Below are 17,154 nucleotides of genomic sequence, written 5' to 3'. Positions count from 1 at the left end.
CCAGTAATGTGTTGGAAAGGATCAAGTGTCTGAGCTGTTTTCCCTTCTGTTCAACCTCCTCTGCGCCCTTTAAGAAAAATGCAGTTCACCCATTTAGTCATAATTGTTACCTTTGTCATCATGATATGACAGAAGAATCATTTAAAGCCCTCAGAAATGACCCTGCCTTTAAGTACTTGTTAAGTAAGTTGAACTTGAGGGGAAGTAGACTCAGTATTAAGAGGGAGCAGAATCTGTAACTACAGGATTTTTAATTTGGCCCAGTACAGCCATTTACTTGAGTACAACAGAAAAAGCCAAGTTAAGGATATCCGTGCTTCACGGTTACCTGGTTACACATACCTTCTAGCTGAAGCAAAGCATACATCCAGCAAGTCCCACAAAGTGGTTCAGTAGCCCAGGGTCATCAGATGAGTGCTGTCATCTCTGCTTTAGGGAGAGAGGGCTGATCTACCTGCCATTTGGTATCTGTTGGAATGCCAAAGGATTATTATCCGTGTCTAGCTGTTAAAACTTAGGTATTCCACATTCTCATATTCCCATCAAACATGGGCATTGTGGTCTCTGTATCATCATGTTTGGGTATATGTGTGATTTTGTCATTATGCCCAAACTTACCAGCCATGAGCACCTGCTCTTCAAGATAGACAGAGCCTATGCAGTTTGCTTTCATCAGCTTCTCCAAGTAATTTCTGCTGCTCAAAATCTGGCCTTCAATGCTCCTGAGCACAGCTGACAAAAAAAACCCATGGTTCTTTACCCTCCGCTATAATTTTTACTTCAGCACTCTTTTACCAGCTTAATAAATCCCTGGATCCTTGAAGGAAAACAATAATCTGTGACTTATCATCCTGACTGATTTAATTGGAGCAATGCTCATCAAATTAGTGTGCTACAGCTCACATAGAAGCACATTCAGTGCTGGTTGAATTCAGCAAATGTCTCAAGCTGCTCATAGAGTCAATGAGAGTGGATGGATGAAGCAGGACAGCAGGTCACCACAGAAATGGATTAAATATACATATATATATATATATATATACACACACACACATATATATATATATAGTATGTGCAATATAGATACATATGTTACATACACATTCCTAATCTAAAAGACGTGTCTAACAGTTGATCTATAAGCATTAGCACTTAAAAGATGCTTTAGATGTCATTCTGCCTTTAAAAGATCCTTGCAATACACAGATCTTATTATGTAGCACACATACCTCATACAACTTGTTAACAGGTATTTGATAATAACACCCAAAAATCTGGGCACCGATCCCACCAAGGTTGCTCATCCACTCTTGTCCACTACTGAAAATAAGTATGATTACTCCCTGGCATAAAGTTAAGCAGCCCAGTGTTTTCTGAAGCAGGGCCTTGTATCCCAAAGTAAGGCAGATCAGGTTAAGGCAAAAATAATTCAAGTTCTTAATAGTGGTAGAGCGGCACCAAACACACGTTCCTGCCGCTGGTACTATCGCAGAAGGCGCAACAGGCGTCACTGTTCCCAGGTGCACCACCACCCTGCGCTCCCCACGTCCCCATTCTGCAAACATTTACACAAGCTATCAATCAGCCGAGACCCTAAGTGGTTGTACAAGAGCGCAGAACAGAACGACTTTCGCGTACATAAAAGTTACTCGTGTGTGCACGGTTATTGAATGAGGGACTCGGTTCAGACTTGGCAGCTGCTTTTCTGCTTTGACAAACATACAAGAGGCAGCCAGCAGAGGGAAACAAGTACGTTTGTCTCAAAACATTACAGTGAATTACTTTCCTGGAAATGAAACATCAGCACAAGTTGTTAAATTCACATTTAAAAATACTTTATTTTTTTTTTTTAATCATTAAGGCAAAACCATATTTCAAATTAACCGTGTTTACATTCAGTCTTAAAGGATGACTTTGTTTTTTTTTTTAAAGCACATAGGTTCCTACCAGTCTCTATACAAACACTATGAATTCAACCTCTTATTTTTAAAGGAGACAGAAAAAAATCAGAATGTAAAAAAAAAAAAGAAGAAAAATGTTTAGTTCAAGTTTTTTCATCCTAGATCAGTAGGCTGGTGACATTTGAGAATGCATCATTATATTTAGCTATACATAATTTTTACATTCACAAGTGCAAGAGAGTTTGTCTTTCCAATAAATCCCTGCGAGACCAGGGCTTCCATTCTTTCTTGAAAATGTCATTTCATTGTTCTGACAGAAAGAAACTTGGGAACTTGGCTTGAACTAGTGGTATTTTACTGGGAAACAAGAATTCCATGAGCATTAGGTTTGACTACTCCCTGCAAGAAATGTCTATTCTTTCTAAGTTCCGTGTTCACTATAAGAAAACGTACCAAAACCTCCTAAAAACATAGGTGACTGGAAACAATGATTTTTTTTCTTTAGTATTTATATCTTGATTTAATTAAACACTTCTTAGCTCTAGTGATTAGGGTTTGGCAATGTTAACAAAAATGTGCTTTTTCGTGTCATATCAGATAACAGACAATTTAAGGCATGATAAAGGGTTTTAACATCACGATGTAATTAAACTGTTGTGTTACATTCCTGAAGAAAATTCAGAGCCATTGTTCGCAAAAGCTGTGAAATAGCAGGAGCAATACGAAATGCAGCTCGCCTGAGAAGCTGATGGAACAGACTTTGTCAAACAGTTAAAGAGGGCTGTTCTTGTTAAAATCCATCCTATTAAAACTTTGATTAGTGTTGTTATTACTACAGAAGTGACTAAAGCCATCAATGTTCTTCCACTTCTGAACCCAGAGGGAAGTGTTTGTGGCTACTGAGGTGGAGCTGGGGCAGGGTCCGTGTCCCAGGAGAAGGGAACGGATGATTTGATCAGGAGCAGATTTCTCCCACTGCAGCACCAAGACCACGGGCAGCAGAAGAGCAGCAGCCGCTCAGGAACCCTCTGGGTACCCACACGGCACCACCAGCAACCCCGTTACTAACAGGAGGGCGAAGGTGCCCTCGTTCTCCGTGGGGCAGCCAAATGCAGCTGGAGGGTCTGAAGGTGGCCAGAGGTAACCAAGCGCGCAGTGGCGCGGCACTCTGCAGGGTTATCTGCGCGTCAATCATGCACCAGGAGATTTGCAACCACCTCAGTTCCTCTTGCCCATGACAAACAGCTTTTGCGTCATTACACCGCACTCCCACACAGCAGGAGTAGGACGCGGTACCTGCGCGCTGCCGGTATTTCGGTTAGTTACTATTTTCCAATGCCGCCAATTGTATTTTTCTTTCAAGTGTAAAGAATGCCGTGAAAACTTCTTGCATTGATCAGAAGGCTGGTGACTTTTACACAATAAGGAATTACCGTACCTGCATATCCAACCTGAGAAAAATATACCAAAATATTTAAAACCAACTTTAAGTACCTCATGCCTGATCTTGCAGTCCTTACTTAAGGCCCAGCCTGCAACCAGACTGATCTCTTTTGTGCGTGCAGCCCATCCCCTGGGCAGAGGCAACTCATGTGAAATTGAGGTCCTTGTAACAGGAATTCTGTTTTGAAACAGCCTTGCAGTGGAATCTGACAACACGGACTAACACAATAAAGGAAAACAAACAAACAACCACGGAAAAAAAACAGCTTCAGAAGCCAAAAAACACTTAAGAAACCTGTAGGCACGTCTGAGAAAGTAAAAGAGGAAACAGCTCTGCCCTAGGATGGGTTTGGTTAACAATGAATTTGTATCACGTTGACAGTGTAAAGTGACACATCTGTTAGTACTTGGTACAGCTGTGGTTTTTGCTAGTTTTTTCATTGCTGCCTATGAAATGGAGAAAAGGAGTAGCTGTAGGTTACCACAAAAATGTCCAGTAGAAATTCTACAAATGACACAAACATCTTAGTAGATAATATACCTGTATGGCAACACTGATTGCGTGAAAATTTCAAATTGCAGCAATTTGGGGAAATAGAATTCAATCTATTACAAATGAAATGCAGTCAGTATAAATCATTGCTGGAACACTTGCAATATACTGTGCTTGTACTAGATGCTATGTTTTGACTACAGCAAAACATGAGGTATGCCTTAAAAAGGTCACTGTTCCTATATGGGGAATCATTAGCAGGAATGCTGTAGGCACAGATTGTCACACGTGAATCCCAGGACACAAAATCCCTATGGACAGATCCTGAATTCATCTCCACTGAAAAAGGGAAAACTACAAAAAAGCCAATAGTGGCGTTTCAATGCTTTGTTTTGCACTGCTAAAGTACACATTTAAAAATACATCTATAAAAACTGCAGATCAACTTCAGTGCAAGTAGCAGGAAATAATCCTGAATACACACTTATTTCTCATAAGCCACAAATCAATTCCTCAGAAAATACCAGTAATGGAATAATAACAGAGTCTGGATCTTTTTAGCTTCCTTTTCAGACTTTTAAGGAAAATGAACTACTGTGCTGTAAAGCAAAGATGAACTTAGTTCTATAAAGTATCTTTCACGTTGGCGAACTTCAGTTAAAACATTAAAAACATATTAACTCAATTTTGGGAATACAGCTCTTCCTCACCTACGCTTAATTCTATTAAAATGAAATAAAAGGAAGTCTATGCTCTGTGTGAAAATATATTTTAAGATTTGGTTACAGTTGCCAATACGACACACTGGTAAGTTGCAGAATTTGTGATGCTTCTTCACAAATGATACAGTAATAAACACCAGACAGGAATAAATAGCAGTTTGACTTTGACTTCAGGCCCATCATCCACACTCATACAATTAAATCTTTCCTCACTGTACAAAAGGGTTCACAAGATAAAGTATGAAACAAATATTTAAATTAAATAATTTACATATTTTTCTTAAAGCACCTCTAATATAATTTAGTCAAAGTTTATATCTTGCAATAATATTCTCGTATTTTACAAATTGAAACATGACAAAATGGTATCATATTAAATTAAAAAAAATCCCACAATACACAACAATATCAATAACCTTCGATCAAACCCACGTATAATTTAAATCTCTAGTAAAAGAAGGATAATAAAGCTGATTAAACCTAGATTTAAAAAATCATATGCAACTGCTTATCAAGAAAGCACTCAAGATATAAGCAAGCATCAGATACTATACTGCACCTCACATTTCAACACTTATTAAAGGATTAGGGTTCTCAGGGAAGGACCATTATTTGTAAGACCTTATGCTTAAGCAATATCAGAACAGCTGCAAATGCCTCTGTTAAATGTAGTTGCAGAGTTTCAGCTCAGTCACAGACACAGGGTGGGCAGCTACAGCGCAACCTTCAACTGCGCTGGCTGAGAGAGCGCGCAAGTCGCCCGGGGTTTCCATCAGAAATAAGGAGGAAATTGAAATTTAACAGCACGTGACCCAGCTCTCGTGACGAATAAATCTCCCAGGCTTCAGCAGTTTGAATAAACAAACAAATGTTTAGATGCTTATTATAAGCTCTTTGATTGGCAAACTTGTGCTGACCCTCTCATGAGAACGGACTTAGTGCAACTGCTGGTATTTCCTAAATCTGCGCGGGCCAGACATAATGCAAGAATATGCTCTTTGGCAACACTTCAGCTTTCTAGCGGCTGGCTAGAACCAAAGCACAAAGGCACAGGGAAATGGCAATTAAAACAAAAATTCAATGCAAAGAAAGATTAGGATTCTGTGGTCTGTTAATTTGTATTTAAAATAAAAGTGGGATTCTGACATTTAAAAAGGTACAATGTAACAGGTGATTTTTAAATGGTATTCGAATGCTGTTACACTGAAGACAGTATAAGCTCATAGAAAATATTTAAGAAAGACACAAAAATGAACATCAGATTTCCCTAACAATTCACACAAAACCTTCCTTTGTTTTTTCTCTCTTCCCCTTTGTCAAAGTACCGAGGGCATCGCAATAAATAAATAAAGACACCCCACACAACCCTCAAAAATGAGTAAGCTGTGGGTTTGTTGAACACCCAGGTTGTCCCATTGTTTCTCTACCTATCTGTTGTCTCTTGTCTTAAGGTGTTTGTGGGTACCTGGTTGCTAACGGGAGTTCTTCAGTGCTATGATAATAATTTATGTTGATAAGAATCAAATCAAAACTCTACCTAACAAGCCAGTAAATCTTTAATAAATTATTAATCCTAAAACCTGATCACTTTATTTCCCTCCATTGAATGGGTATTTTAAAATATTAGATGATCTGTACAAGGTGGACGTGCCGAAGGCTCCTCAGTAATGTATCTCAAACTAGTTCAGATTCCAAACTTCAAAAAGCCAAATGCAAATTGAGTCATTTTGATATCTGATTGGCAAAAGCCTGCTGCAGTCACCTACTGAAGTAGCAAATGTACTTCGTTAAATATGTCATGCAGAAATTAAGAACTTCTTTTGCCCCTTAACGCTTGGGAAGTGACTTGAATGCCGTACTGTTCTTGGAAGAGACTGTGGGTGTGTGCACGATGCAGCCGTGTGTGCACTGGAATCGATCCTGAATTTCAGGCTACGTTGACTTCTTGTTCATATTTCTATAATTCACAGATGTGCTCTTTCATTTTTGTTTTTAATAAAAGGTCTGCAGCTTAATTTAAAACAGAAATCAAACTTAAGGGAACCAGTCAAAAAATGCTTGCTGGTTTTCAAATAACAAAACAAAATGGATCTGGAATAGGAAAAGTGCAAATTACGCACCTTCCTAATGCTGATAATAGGAACCTGTTACAAACAGCTGCTAACACAGCTAAACATCCTGCCTTCCACAGAATGATGCTGGTTTCAATTCTTGATAGTTTCACTTGCAATTTAAGTATTTATTATTAAATCTTCCATGTTTTTCAAAAGTTTAGTGGTGTGTTTTAGCCACTTTCGAGAATATGAGCAGGGAAAACAGGTTTTATCCACACTGACTGCGTCTGATTTTCCTGAGAAACTTCAGTACACCCAAACTATGCAACACAACTTTGAAATTTGCCCTTTACAAAAAACTGAATCTTAGGGGGGAAAAAGATTCAGCTTATACTTTGTTTTTTAGAAGATGAACTTAAACCAGTTGGCTATTAGAGCTTCAGTATGGCATCACAGAGTGGCTGATATTTTGTCAGTTTTTTGAGTCAGCAATATTGCACATCAATTCTTTCAGTGGTCAATGTCTTATGCCTAAAGCCCACAGGTTGTTAGTGAGACATCACTGACTGGAAGAATAAAGCAGCATCATTCCTAAAATCTTGTTATTTCTGAGGGCACACTACGTACTGCCGTAAGACACAAAAGACAACCCATTTCTCATCTGCTATTTCTTGCTAAAACCAACTATCTCCTCTTCATGAAGCCTTAGAAGCAGCTGAACCGTAAGGCCTTATTCCAACTGGCCCCAGGGAAGGGGTGAAATTTTTGGGCACTTGTGTTTTTTGTTTCCATCCTGCCCCAGATGGACACCAAATTTGAGGCCTACGTTTCAATGTTTTGCACTGAGTATATCTGACACTAAAACCTCTGCTAATGACCGTCTCCTGGATAAACACCAAATCGCTTTTAAATGCGTCATTTATCCAGTGTCTATCCATGTCAGCGGGCCTGGAAATAAACAAACGATGTAACTAAAGTAAGAACCATAGTGTGATGGTCTCACTCTATCGATTTTACTTAATTCATGCAGTGAAGGTTTAAGATTCTGAAGGCTTCAAACGTGCTACAATAAAACAAGGACAAAGTGTCCTCCTGTGCTACTGAAAACTATTGTGAAAATGCTAAGACTGGCTCCTGAGATCTGTGTTATTAAACAAACAGTAAAACAAGGAAATAATAATGTGAAATTACCATATTAAAAAAAAATAAATAGCACAGTGTCTTGCATTGCAACCAGCACTTTTGTGTAGTACTCTCTGACAAAAAATCCTGTAAAATGGCAGAATCAAGCAGATTCCTTATGGCTTATTTTGCATCAGCAGTAAGTACTGTTGTAAAATCTAAGTTTTCTCTCAGGGACATGACAAACTTGCTCTCAGCTGTGCTCTCTCTTTCATAATATACAATTGACACCTACAACCACTGTTCTTGGCAATATTGTCACCTTATCCACAATGGCTGTATGGACAAGGACAAAATTTCGTGAAATAATCTAGATAATACTTCTATCAACAATGTGTTAGAAGGAATAAAAAGAAATAAGTCCGAGTGGATAACTGGAAAAAAATGAAACAGCGTACTCATCAGAAGAGTAAACAGGTCCAAACAACTCTGTACCATCAAGATACTTTTCAAGAAAGAAGGTGCCTTTCCTATACAATCATTCCTTCAGAGTAAGCTGAAGCTGGGCTAGGATCAGATTTTGCAGCCTCTCCAAGACTGAACAATTCAAAATAGTATTTTTAAGTCAAAACTGCATTTTGAGCTACTACAGGTTCTCCAAAATTCACATAGTATTATATGTTTTTCCTCAGGGACATTTTCATATTTACTTAAGACACTTTTGGAAAACAGGTTCCATCGCTTTATCACATTTACTCTTAAAGAACCACCTGAATAAAGCATCTCTGCTGTATTTTAGAGAATTCTCCAGATTTTATTTTATCTCCTTTCATAAAATTCCTGTCTTTTCAACGTGCTAATCCTGAGGTATACAAATGTAATACTATATGAAGTTGTACTGCATTTCATGGAATTAAAGCAGCAGTGGATAAAAGGCCTTTCAAATGTTTCGTACTAATGTCTGTACAGGAATATCCAACCATTTGATACACTTAGACTGACTGCTGTAAGAAAAAGTGTCAGTTGGTTCTCAGTAATCACCATTAGCCAAAAGTGCATAATCTTTATGATTGTGTATATACCTGGAGAGAATTTGCTGTATTTGTTAAATTAATTCTAAAAGGACTAAGCCAAGAGGAAATACAATTTTGTTCATTTCTGTTACTTAACATTCTGATTTATTATACAAATACGTATTCCTTACCAATCTTCAAATTCCAAAATAGAAGAACCATTGTAAGACACTTTATGAGCACTGTTATCAGGATTTTTCTGCAGAACTCTTTCCATAGAAGAAGATCCCAAACCAAAAGAAGTGTAACACTCCAGCTACCCATATTTTAGATTTTTCACGCTCTGGACTGAGTGAACAGCAGATAACTGCGCAAGTAGTTTTGCTCCCATCTGTTATTAGTATTGCTCTTGTCTTTAAATATTGTGGAAAAAAAAATATTAAAAATCTTAATACATATCCCTGTAGATTTCCTGTAGTAAAGGGTGTAAATGTGCATCAGATTCAGTCTTCTTAATTATCTGCACAAGCTGAGCGTGCTCTGTGACGAGTTGTCGGAGGTCAGCCATTTTTTGGAGAAGTTTCGGGAAGAGGAAGATGTCGTCAGGATGGTTGGTTTGCAAGTGAAGTTTCAGTACATGCACGATGCTCTCCTGCATTTTTTCAATGTGTCCTACATTTACGAGACCGGGACGATCTGTTCTCAGAACAAACAAAAGAATCCATGTCAGAATTTTGTGATTATTCTTTAAAGTAGGCTACTTTACAGATTCTATATTGCAGGCTACAGTGTATATTTACACTACACGCTGAAGGCAATGAGCCTTAAAACAAATACTTTTTTAAAATAAAACAATAAACAAAAAACTTTAGTCAACTTTTTTTTTATGTCCACAGTTATTTGAGGAGTGATTTCATACCGCTAAATAGAACCCGTGCTACAAAAGGAAAAAACCCAGCCCACCCTCTCACCCTCCAAACCAGCAGAAGTATCCAGCCTAGGAATCCAGTTCTATATTCTGTGTGTCCTGATAGCAGAATTGAAACAGTAAGGATGGAGAAAAAAAGCACATGGCTATTTCCAGAGGGTTCTTGAATTTTGGTAGCAATACAGCAAGATATAAATAACAGGCTTACTCTTGGTTCCCATATGTATATTGCCAGAGCACAAGTTATTGACAAGACATACAGAAGCATCTATTAAAGATGTTTCACACTTTCTAGTATGTGATCTCATTTTCATTTACTTACAGTCACTCTCCAGATTAAATTTCTCTATCAGAAGTCTGGGACAAGAGATTAAATATGTTTTTTGAAAGCCTAAGCTAATTCCAGGGAGTAGAATAAAGAAGAAAACAAAACAAAACAAAAACAACCAAACCGAAACACAAACCCAACACCCACATTTTGCCTGCAAAGAACTCTCTTGACTTTTGAAAACATCAAAATACCCATGTGCAAAAGTAATTCAAGACTTGTTGGGAACTTGCTGTCTAAACTGGCACACAAAGCTTTTGAAAGTCTATAGATTGTATCTTTCTGCTTGTAATTGCTGAGGATGCAACTGGGGCAGTGAAACATTCTATGAGTTTAGCAGAAAGCCAAAAAGGAAGGTGGGAGCAGTTGTTGGAACATTCTTGATCTTTTATTTCCCTTTCTCAAAATGCTTGTGGATTGTTTTGAATTTAACCTTAAGAAAAGAAGAAAGGATTACATTTGTGTTCCTTCACTCACAAAGAGCTCAAACAAACAGGCATTAAAAAACAAAACAAAACAAAACAAAACAAAAACACAAACAAAACAACAAAAAGACCAAGAAAATATCCTTAGGTACTATGAAATAATTCCTTAGGTACTACGAAAAAAATTTTAAAATAACATCATGTCCTGGTCTTGTTAATAAACAAGTTTCTCTTTTAGTGAATTTGCCTGTCAGCTAAAGCCTTCATATTAGCTGCATTTCCCTGGAGAACCAGATACATGTTTTGGTAAACCTAGCAATGGAATGCAAACTTATTGATAAGCACGGATGGACATCTTGGGAGAGGGGCTAGGAGAAACAGGCGGCCAAGAAACTGACCAACTGTGTATAACATTCCATTACGTGAATACTTCATATAAAAGTGGGAGATCATGAGGATCTCATGCCTTTTCCTTAAGGTCGACATTAGGAGAGGATCTTGCGAGTTGTCCCTGTGAACTGAGGCCTAGTGAGAGACTGAATCCAGCTCCGGTTGGCTGCAGAGTGCAATCCAGGACTTCGGGTGCCGGTTCTGCAGTTGCTGAGACTTTCAAGATTGGTTTTGTATATTTTGTGTTATTTTCTCTATTCTTATTAGTAGCATTAGTAAAACATTTTTAACTTTTCCAACTCTCTTATCTCTGCCCTTCTTTCCCTCCCAATCGCCTGTCCTGAGTGGGAAGTGGGGAGAGGGAGAGGCTAAAGGGGGAAGAGGGTGAGTAGAGGAGGTTAACAATACATCTGCCAGGGTTTGATTGTCACCCCGCAATCAAAACCCTCGACACATCAGCTGATTTTTTAAATTATCTAAGTAAGCTGTTGTTTGTTTGTTTGTTTTTAAACAGCCTGTGATATTAAAATCAGACTACAGGAAGTGCATCAGAGCTGCGCATTTGTGCATGATGCAATCAGCAAGTGTCAAAGATGAGTAAAGCTATAATCAGCTCCTGCCTCCATTCTCATTACATAATATTGTTCCACTCATCTGGCAGATACAAATAGTGTTTCCAACCCAACCCTAAACATTAAAAAAAATCCTCCTCCAAAGGAGGACAAATAAATAAACACCAACACTCTTCACATCCCACTTTTAAAAACAGAGAGTAACTACACCTCTCTAAGTGAGGCTGAACAGAAATTCCAAGCGCGTGTACAATTCTGCAAAGCAAAATACAGGATCAAGAGTGTTAACAGTTACACAGCATCTTCCAAGAAACACACTAAAAGGGAAAATGACATTGCTACTGGTAGAATTGAATCTTCAAGAAATATGTAAGCTTTTCCATTAAAATTATTAATTCACATGAAGAAATGTTAACATTTACTAGCCTAAAGAACAAATATGTAGTGCTTACCTCCGCAGCAAATGATGGCAGCAACAAAAAGGGATATATCGCTATCATCCAGTTCCAGTGCATTGAATTTCATTGCAAAATCAAATTTTGGCTCCATTATATCACAGAATGGCTTTCTCAGGCTTTTCAGGAACTCCCGGGTGATAAAGCCGTTTCCATAGGCTACCAGCATCCCGTCCTTGTTCATCACAGATGCTAACATGGCAAATATGGCTTCATAAACTCCGTATTTTAACAATGTCACTTGATCGTTCAAGTCAAGACTGGAGAAGCCAGGGATAGATTTGGCAAATTCAGTGACTTCTGTGACGGTCTCTACAGATGTACACTGGCAACAGTGGAAGATTCGAACTTCTGCTTCCTTGTTCTGAATTCCATTTGCTACCAGTTTTGCCACCAGTGTCTTCTCTGCCATACACAAGGTATCCATATCATGTATAACAAATGGCTACAGAGAAAAAAACATTGATTCAGTTACAAAGCAATGGTTATTAATCATCAGTTTCCTAAAGAACAGGAATTTTTATAAACTTTAACTTTCATGCTAATCAGTCTTCTACTATAAATAAACCTCAAGATCTTTCATATTTCTCCGTAGAGAGGTACCATGTATTACAGAAGTACAAACTGCAATATCTAAGTTTGCTCTGCAAACGACAATGCAAATAGTAAAAGGTAAGCACGTATGACGTATCTTTAATCTAGTTTTATGTAGTAGTTATAGTGAAGATCCAGAAGTACTGTGCTTAGTATGTACATATGCATCTCAGAGCAAGTCCCAGAAGGTTCACAAAAGACGTGTATTACCTTCTCCAGAAGTCCAGGTAATTCTGCCTACACTCCTATCGATTCCTAAACTAACTACACTCGATGCACATCATGATGCTTTCCTGAAGTATCCTAGGGGGAATACAGACAGTCATTTAAATATAGGACAGCATATTTGCACAAGAATGTGATCCCTGTACTACTCTTGTGTTTTACTATCAGATTTATACAGACCATGTCCCAGCTGAGCTCATCTTTCTGGCTACAGTTAGCACCAAGTCATCTCTTAACCCAGAAACCCACTAGAATGTCAGGCAACACAAAATTTGTCTTGATCACGGTCTTTTCCATGATGCGCTTAATATAAAAAGGTATGTGCATTACAAACTGATGAGCCAGTCTCTTAAAACATCATAATAAAAAAAGTATTCAGACTTTCTTAAGAACAATCGGAACTCAAAAATATTTTGATACATAGCTGAAGAGCAGCAATCACAACAGAGGAGCTATCACTACAACAACAAAACTCAATGCTTCCCAGCCTACCAAAGTCATACCAGTTGACCTTGAACACAAATCTAATTTCATAAACACTAAGCAAAGCACGTTCCCTGTGCTGTTTCACTTGTCTCAGTTTAAATATCATGAAGAACACCTGGTGTTTTGTTAGAGGCTCATAGAATACACTTATTTCACTTAGAAAACTGCCAAACATGCCAGTTTCCCACAGTTGTCCACTTTTTAAATGTTTGTAGCAAGTACATATTCCATCTCACTTCGGTACTTAAGAGCTATACAGAACAGAACTTTCTATGTGCATGTGGATGTAAGTGGAAAGTGGCAAATCAACAAGTCCACCACATTTCTAAGCCCTTTAAATGATGTAGGCTATCCCATAAATCTTTTTTGGAATTTATCATCATTTCACCATGCAGAAAACAGGTATGGCCAAGGACCATTTAAACTTAAAAATGATACCTTGAGTGGTGCCAAGAATTAGGATTTACTGAAATCAGCCATTAATGCATTGTTGAGAAACAGGGGGATTACTAACAACAAGCCCCTCTTCTTTTTTTTTTTGTGTGTGTGTGTTAAAAAGTCAAGAGAAAATTAAAATGTCTGTTTTCCCAAGAGATGATGAAATAGCTTAAAAAACCCTTTCCTCTTCCCTGCATATTGAAGAATGAGGAAGCAGCCTGATTATAATACACTAGGTCTGCTCATCATTAATTTCTGCTTGTAAATTCACCAAGACACGTGCAAGCCACTATTAGCTACTCAATCGGAAGCCTTTGTTGCATAAATGCAAACACAAAACTGAGGATGCAGTGATCTAGAATCCCTGCATGTATGATACATACACATCTGATTCTGACGTGGCAACAAGCTTGAGAAGGACTTTATGCAAGTACCTACTTGGTAAGGTGTTGAAACATGGTATTTACTGTAGGCATATGTCAGCTTGTAGCCTCAAAAAAGTTTAAGCCTGTGCTTAATTTTAAGCATCTCTTTAATCCAGTGAAAAAGACTTGGATTATGCATATGTCTTTCTTTTAATGTAGAAGCCTGTACGCTTGGCTAAACTAGACTATAATATTCCAAATTCTACAATTTAGAAAACAGCTTGCTTACAATTTTTATAAAGCTTATCCCCATGGTTTCATGGGTTTTATTACAGCATATGTAAAGCCTCTTTCTTGCAAATTTTGACTAATATTAAGTATCTTATTTTACCAACAATTTTATCTTCTATGTATAATTAACATAAATCACAATGGAATTTAAAAAAATATGCGTGAAGTGAAACAAGTCCATCCTTACAATGGTTATACTGTCTCACATGCTACAAAACAAAAAGCAGTTGACATCCTTAGATAGCCCAAACTCTTCATTGTGTAATGATGATTTTCTTACCATACTCAATCATTTTTAGATAAATTAGGCCCAATTATCAAAACACTATGGCTCAGAGTTAAACCTCAAAGATGTGTACCTAGTAAATATTACACAATACACATTAATGACCAAAGTACCATAAGTAAAAATTCTTAGAGAACATTCATTATTTGGTATGAGACCTTGGCTAAATTATCCTGAAAGCAAAAGAACCTCTACAGCATACATGTCTTCACAACCCCACTTGCTTCTCCTTTTCAAAGTAACCATACAGTAAAGACCAGGAAGGCTGGGTGAGGAAATGGCCACAACTGTAAACAAAGAATTACAAACTCAAGTTTCCTTTCCCCTCCTGCCATTAATATTGTTGTGACTAAAACAAAAGTCATACAGAGCTCCTGTACACCCTAAACTATAACAGTGTTTATCCCGGCATTTGTGGCAGAAAAACATGTTATTTTTTTTTCCACTTTCATAATAGGAAATTAATTTTGAACCATTTACCCCACCCATAGCAAGAGGTATTCACATTCAGTCGTCACTGTTTTTTTGACTACTAACTGATTTTCTTTCCCTTGTGTCTATACCATAATTTAAGGTTAGGAGCTTCCATTTACAAGTTAATCACCTGATTTACCTAAAGATTCCTATTACTCTGATAGTGGCTAAAAGCAATCATATTTACGACAGGTATTATTTTTGCATGTTTCACATCTGTACGAGCACGGTTTAGTTTCTCAAAGATTTGCTTAAGAGTTTAAGAAATTATTATAATCACATTATGTACTTGCCAGCTTTACTATAAAGTTACAGTAAAAGTACTTACTGGATTGTTATTAGTTTTCCCTGCAAGGATGATTCTGGCTTTAACCTTGTTCATATTGAAGTTTTTCAGGTAAGCAACATGAATTCTTTTAGCAAGGGATTTAAGATCTGCCATTTCTGAATCTTCTACATAATTTTCACCTGTTAGAATTTCTGCTTTCAACTTGGCCTTCTCAGACCTTGGCATTCGTCCAAAACGTATTGCTGATGGGAAGACACAATTATAAAACAAATGTTAAGTTATACAAAAACCTGTGCCTTTTAGCATTGCTGATTAGAGCAGTAAGACCTCCTATCTAGAAAAATTGAGGTAGAGGTAGTATCTTTATTATGATAAATTCACAAGTGAAAAAACACTCATCCTTTCCAACATGGACTAATTATCAAGTCAATACGCTAAACTGAAGGCAACAGACTTTTCAAAACACAAACTGGTATCTGCAATGAGCTAGAACACATGCCTTGTTCCTTCTACATTACTTAAGTAGTTGTATTTTGCTCTCTCCTTGTTATGCTCTACAACTCCCAACGCAAAACTCAAAGTTCATCTTGGGCATTCTAAAAATCTGTGCAAACTCATGTCAGGAGCTTGGCAAAGAGCACACACGGCAGCTGGAGAGCTGCCTGGGGAGTCACCTGCAGGGAGTGCTGCAGTAGAGTTGGGCCCAAACCCCACTGCTGATCTCTGAACCTGCTGGGACAATTCAGGTCTTCATGCCCTGGATGTTCAGTTCAACACATCTGTACTATCTAGTGAGAACAAAACAGACCAGCGACCTGGATTTATGCTTAAAGGCTACAGTCAACCCAGCACTTAATACTTATCTTTTTCAATAGATTAGCCCTTCAGGACTGGAAAGGATGAGAACAGAGCTTGAGTATCCTATCTAGTAATTAGGATATTGTCTGGAAAGGCAGGAGATGTGAGTTTGAAACACCACTGGGTCTGGAGGTCTCCCGGTCTTGGACAAGTGGCCTTGCCATTTAGCAATAACACAGGCATGTCCACAGCTTTCTTCAGTTTCAGTTTAAAATAAAATAGCTCCATTTCAAAAGGGGCCTTACCCTGCTGATAGCCTGCAAGGTTTTGAGGGTGCTACAGTTGGTTGCTCTTACCGCATTTCAGCATCTAACAAGTGAGAGGACAACCTTACTGCTTAGACTGAGCAATTCAGAGCATGTGCAGAATTAGCCCTTCAACATGCCCAAGGAATTTTCTCGTGACATAAGGAGGTGTCTCATGACATAAGGAGGTGTCTCTAGGTGTAATCTGAAATACAGTTTTGAATGTCAATGGAAGCCCAACATGGAAGGCCTGTTTGGAGCCTCATCATGGGTCTTTGGAAAAGCGGAAGAATATGGAAGAATATCTGCTCTGAACTGAAACTTAGAGTTTTAAGATCATGTCAGTACGTCTAGTTCTAGCTCTTTTCCTGAGAAGTATCACCTGCAAGTTAGCAGTCATGTCCTCCCTTCATTGCCTCCTGTGTGTTTGCTGCAGTAAAACTGCTACTACTCCCTTCAGCTGGAGCACAAGTGCCCACAGCTTCTTAGCAGTACCAAACACCTTCAACTGACCGCTAATTTCTGCCAACCAGCACAGCTCCCTGCTCAAATCCTGCCCCTGACATGCTACTTTGTTGGCTGGCACACTCTTCCCAAGTCTGCTATTGGGAAGGTTACCAGCAGTCGTGCAGAGGCTATCAACCCTCTGCCAATGAACCTTAACCTCAGTCAAAGCTCACCACAAGAGAGCCTGACTTCCCCAGAACCAGAAAGGCAACTCTCCTAATGTCTCTTGCCAGGACTCCAGACTGCACTG

The 17,154-nt window shown here is 38.3% G+C and overlaps 1 protein-coding gene across 15 annotated transcripts in view; it reads right to left on the bottom strand.

The window, feature by feature from the left end:
• Window positions 1-1,810: 1,810 nt before the first annotated feature.
• The window catches only part of PPARA (peroxisome proliferator activated receptor alpha), a 44,282-nt gene continuing 28,938 nt past the window's right edge, over window positions 1,811-17,154 (bottom strand). For all 15 annotated transcript variants that reach the window (XM_071816726.1, XM_071816730.1, XM_071816734.1 and 12 more), the window contains 3 exons: window positions 15,334-15,536; window positions 11,844-12,291; window positions 1,811-9,444 (listed from right to left, as the gene is read on the bottom strand). In XM_071816726.1, coding sequence (XP_071672827.1) covers window positions 9,197-9,444; window positions 11,844-12,291; window positions 15,334-15,536 — 899 coding nt within the window. In that variant the 3' untranslated portion in view covers window positions 1,811-9,196. The remainder of the gene's footprint in view (window positions 9,445-11,843; window positions 12,292-15,333; window positions 15,537-17,154) is intronic.

The sequence above is a fragment of the Patagioenas fasciata genome, chromosome 1, assembly GCF_037038585.1.
Source record: "Patagioenas fasciata isolate bPatFas1 chromosome 1, bPatFas1.hap1, whole genome shotgun sequence".
Lineage (NCBI taxonomy): Eukaryota > Metazoa > Chordata > Aves > Columbiformes > Columbidae > Patagioenas > Patagioenas fasciata.
Note: the sequence above shows the minus strand (reverse complement) of the source record. Positions and strands in the feature narration are given on the sequence as shown.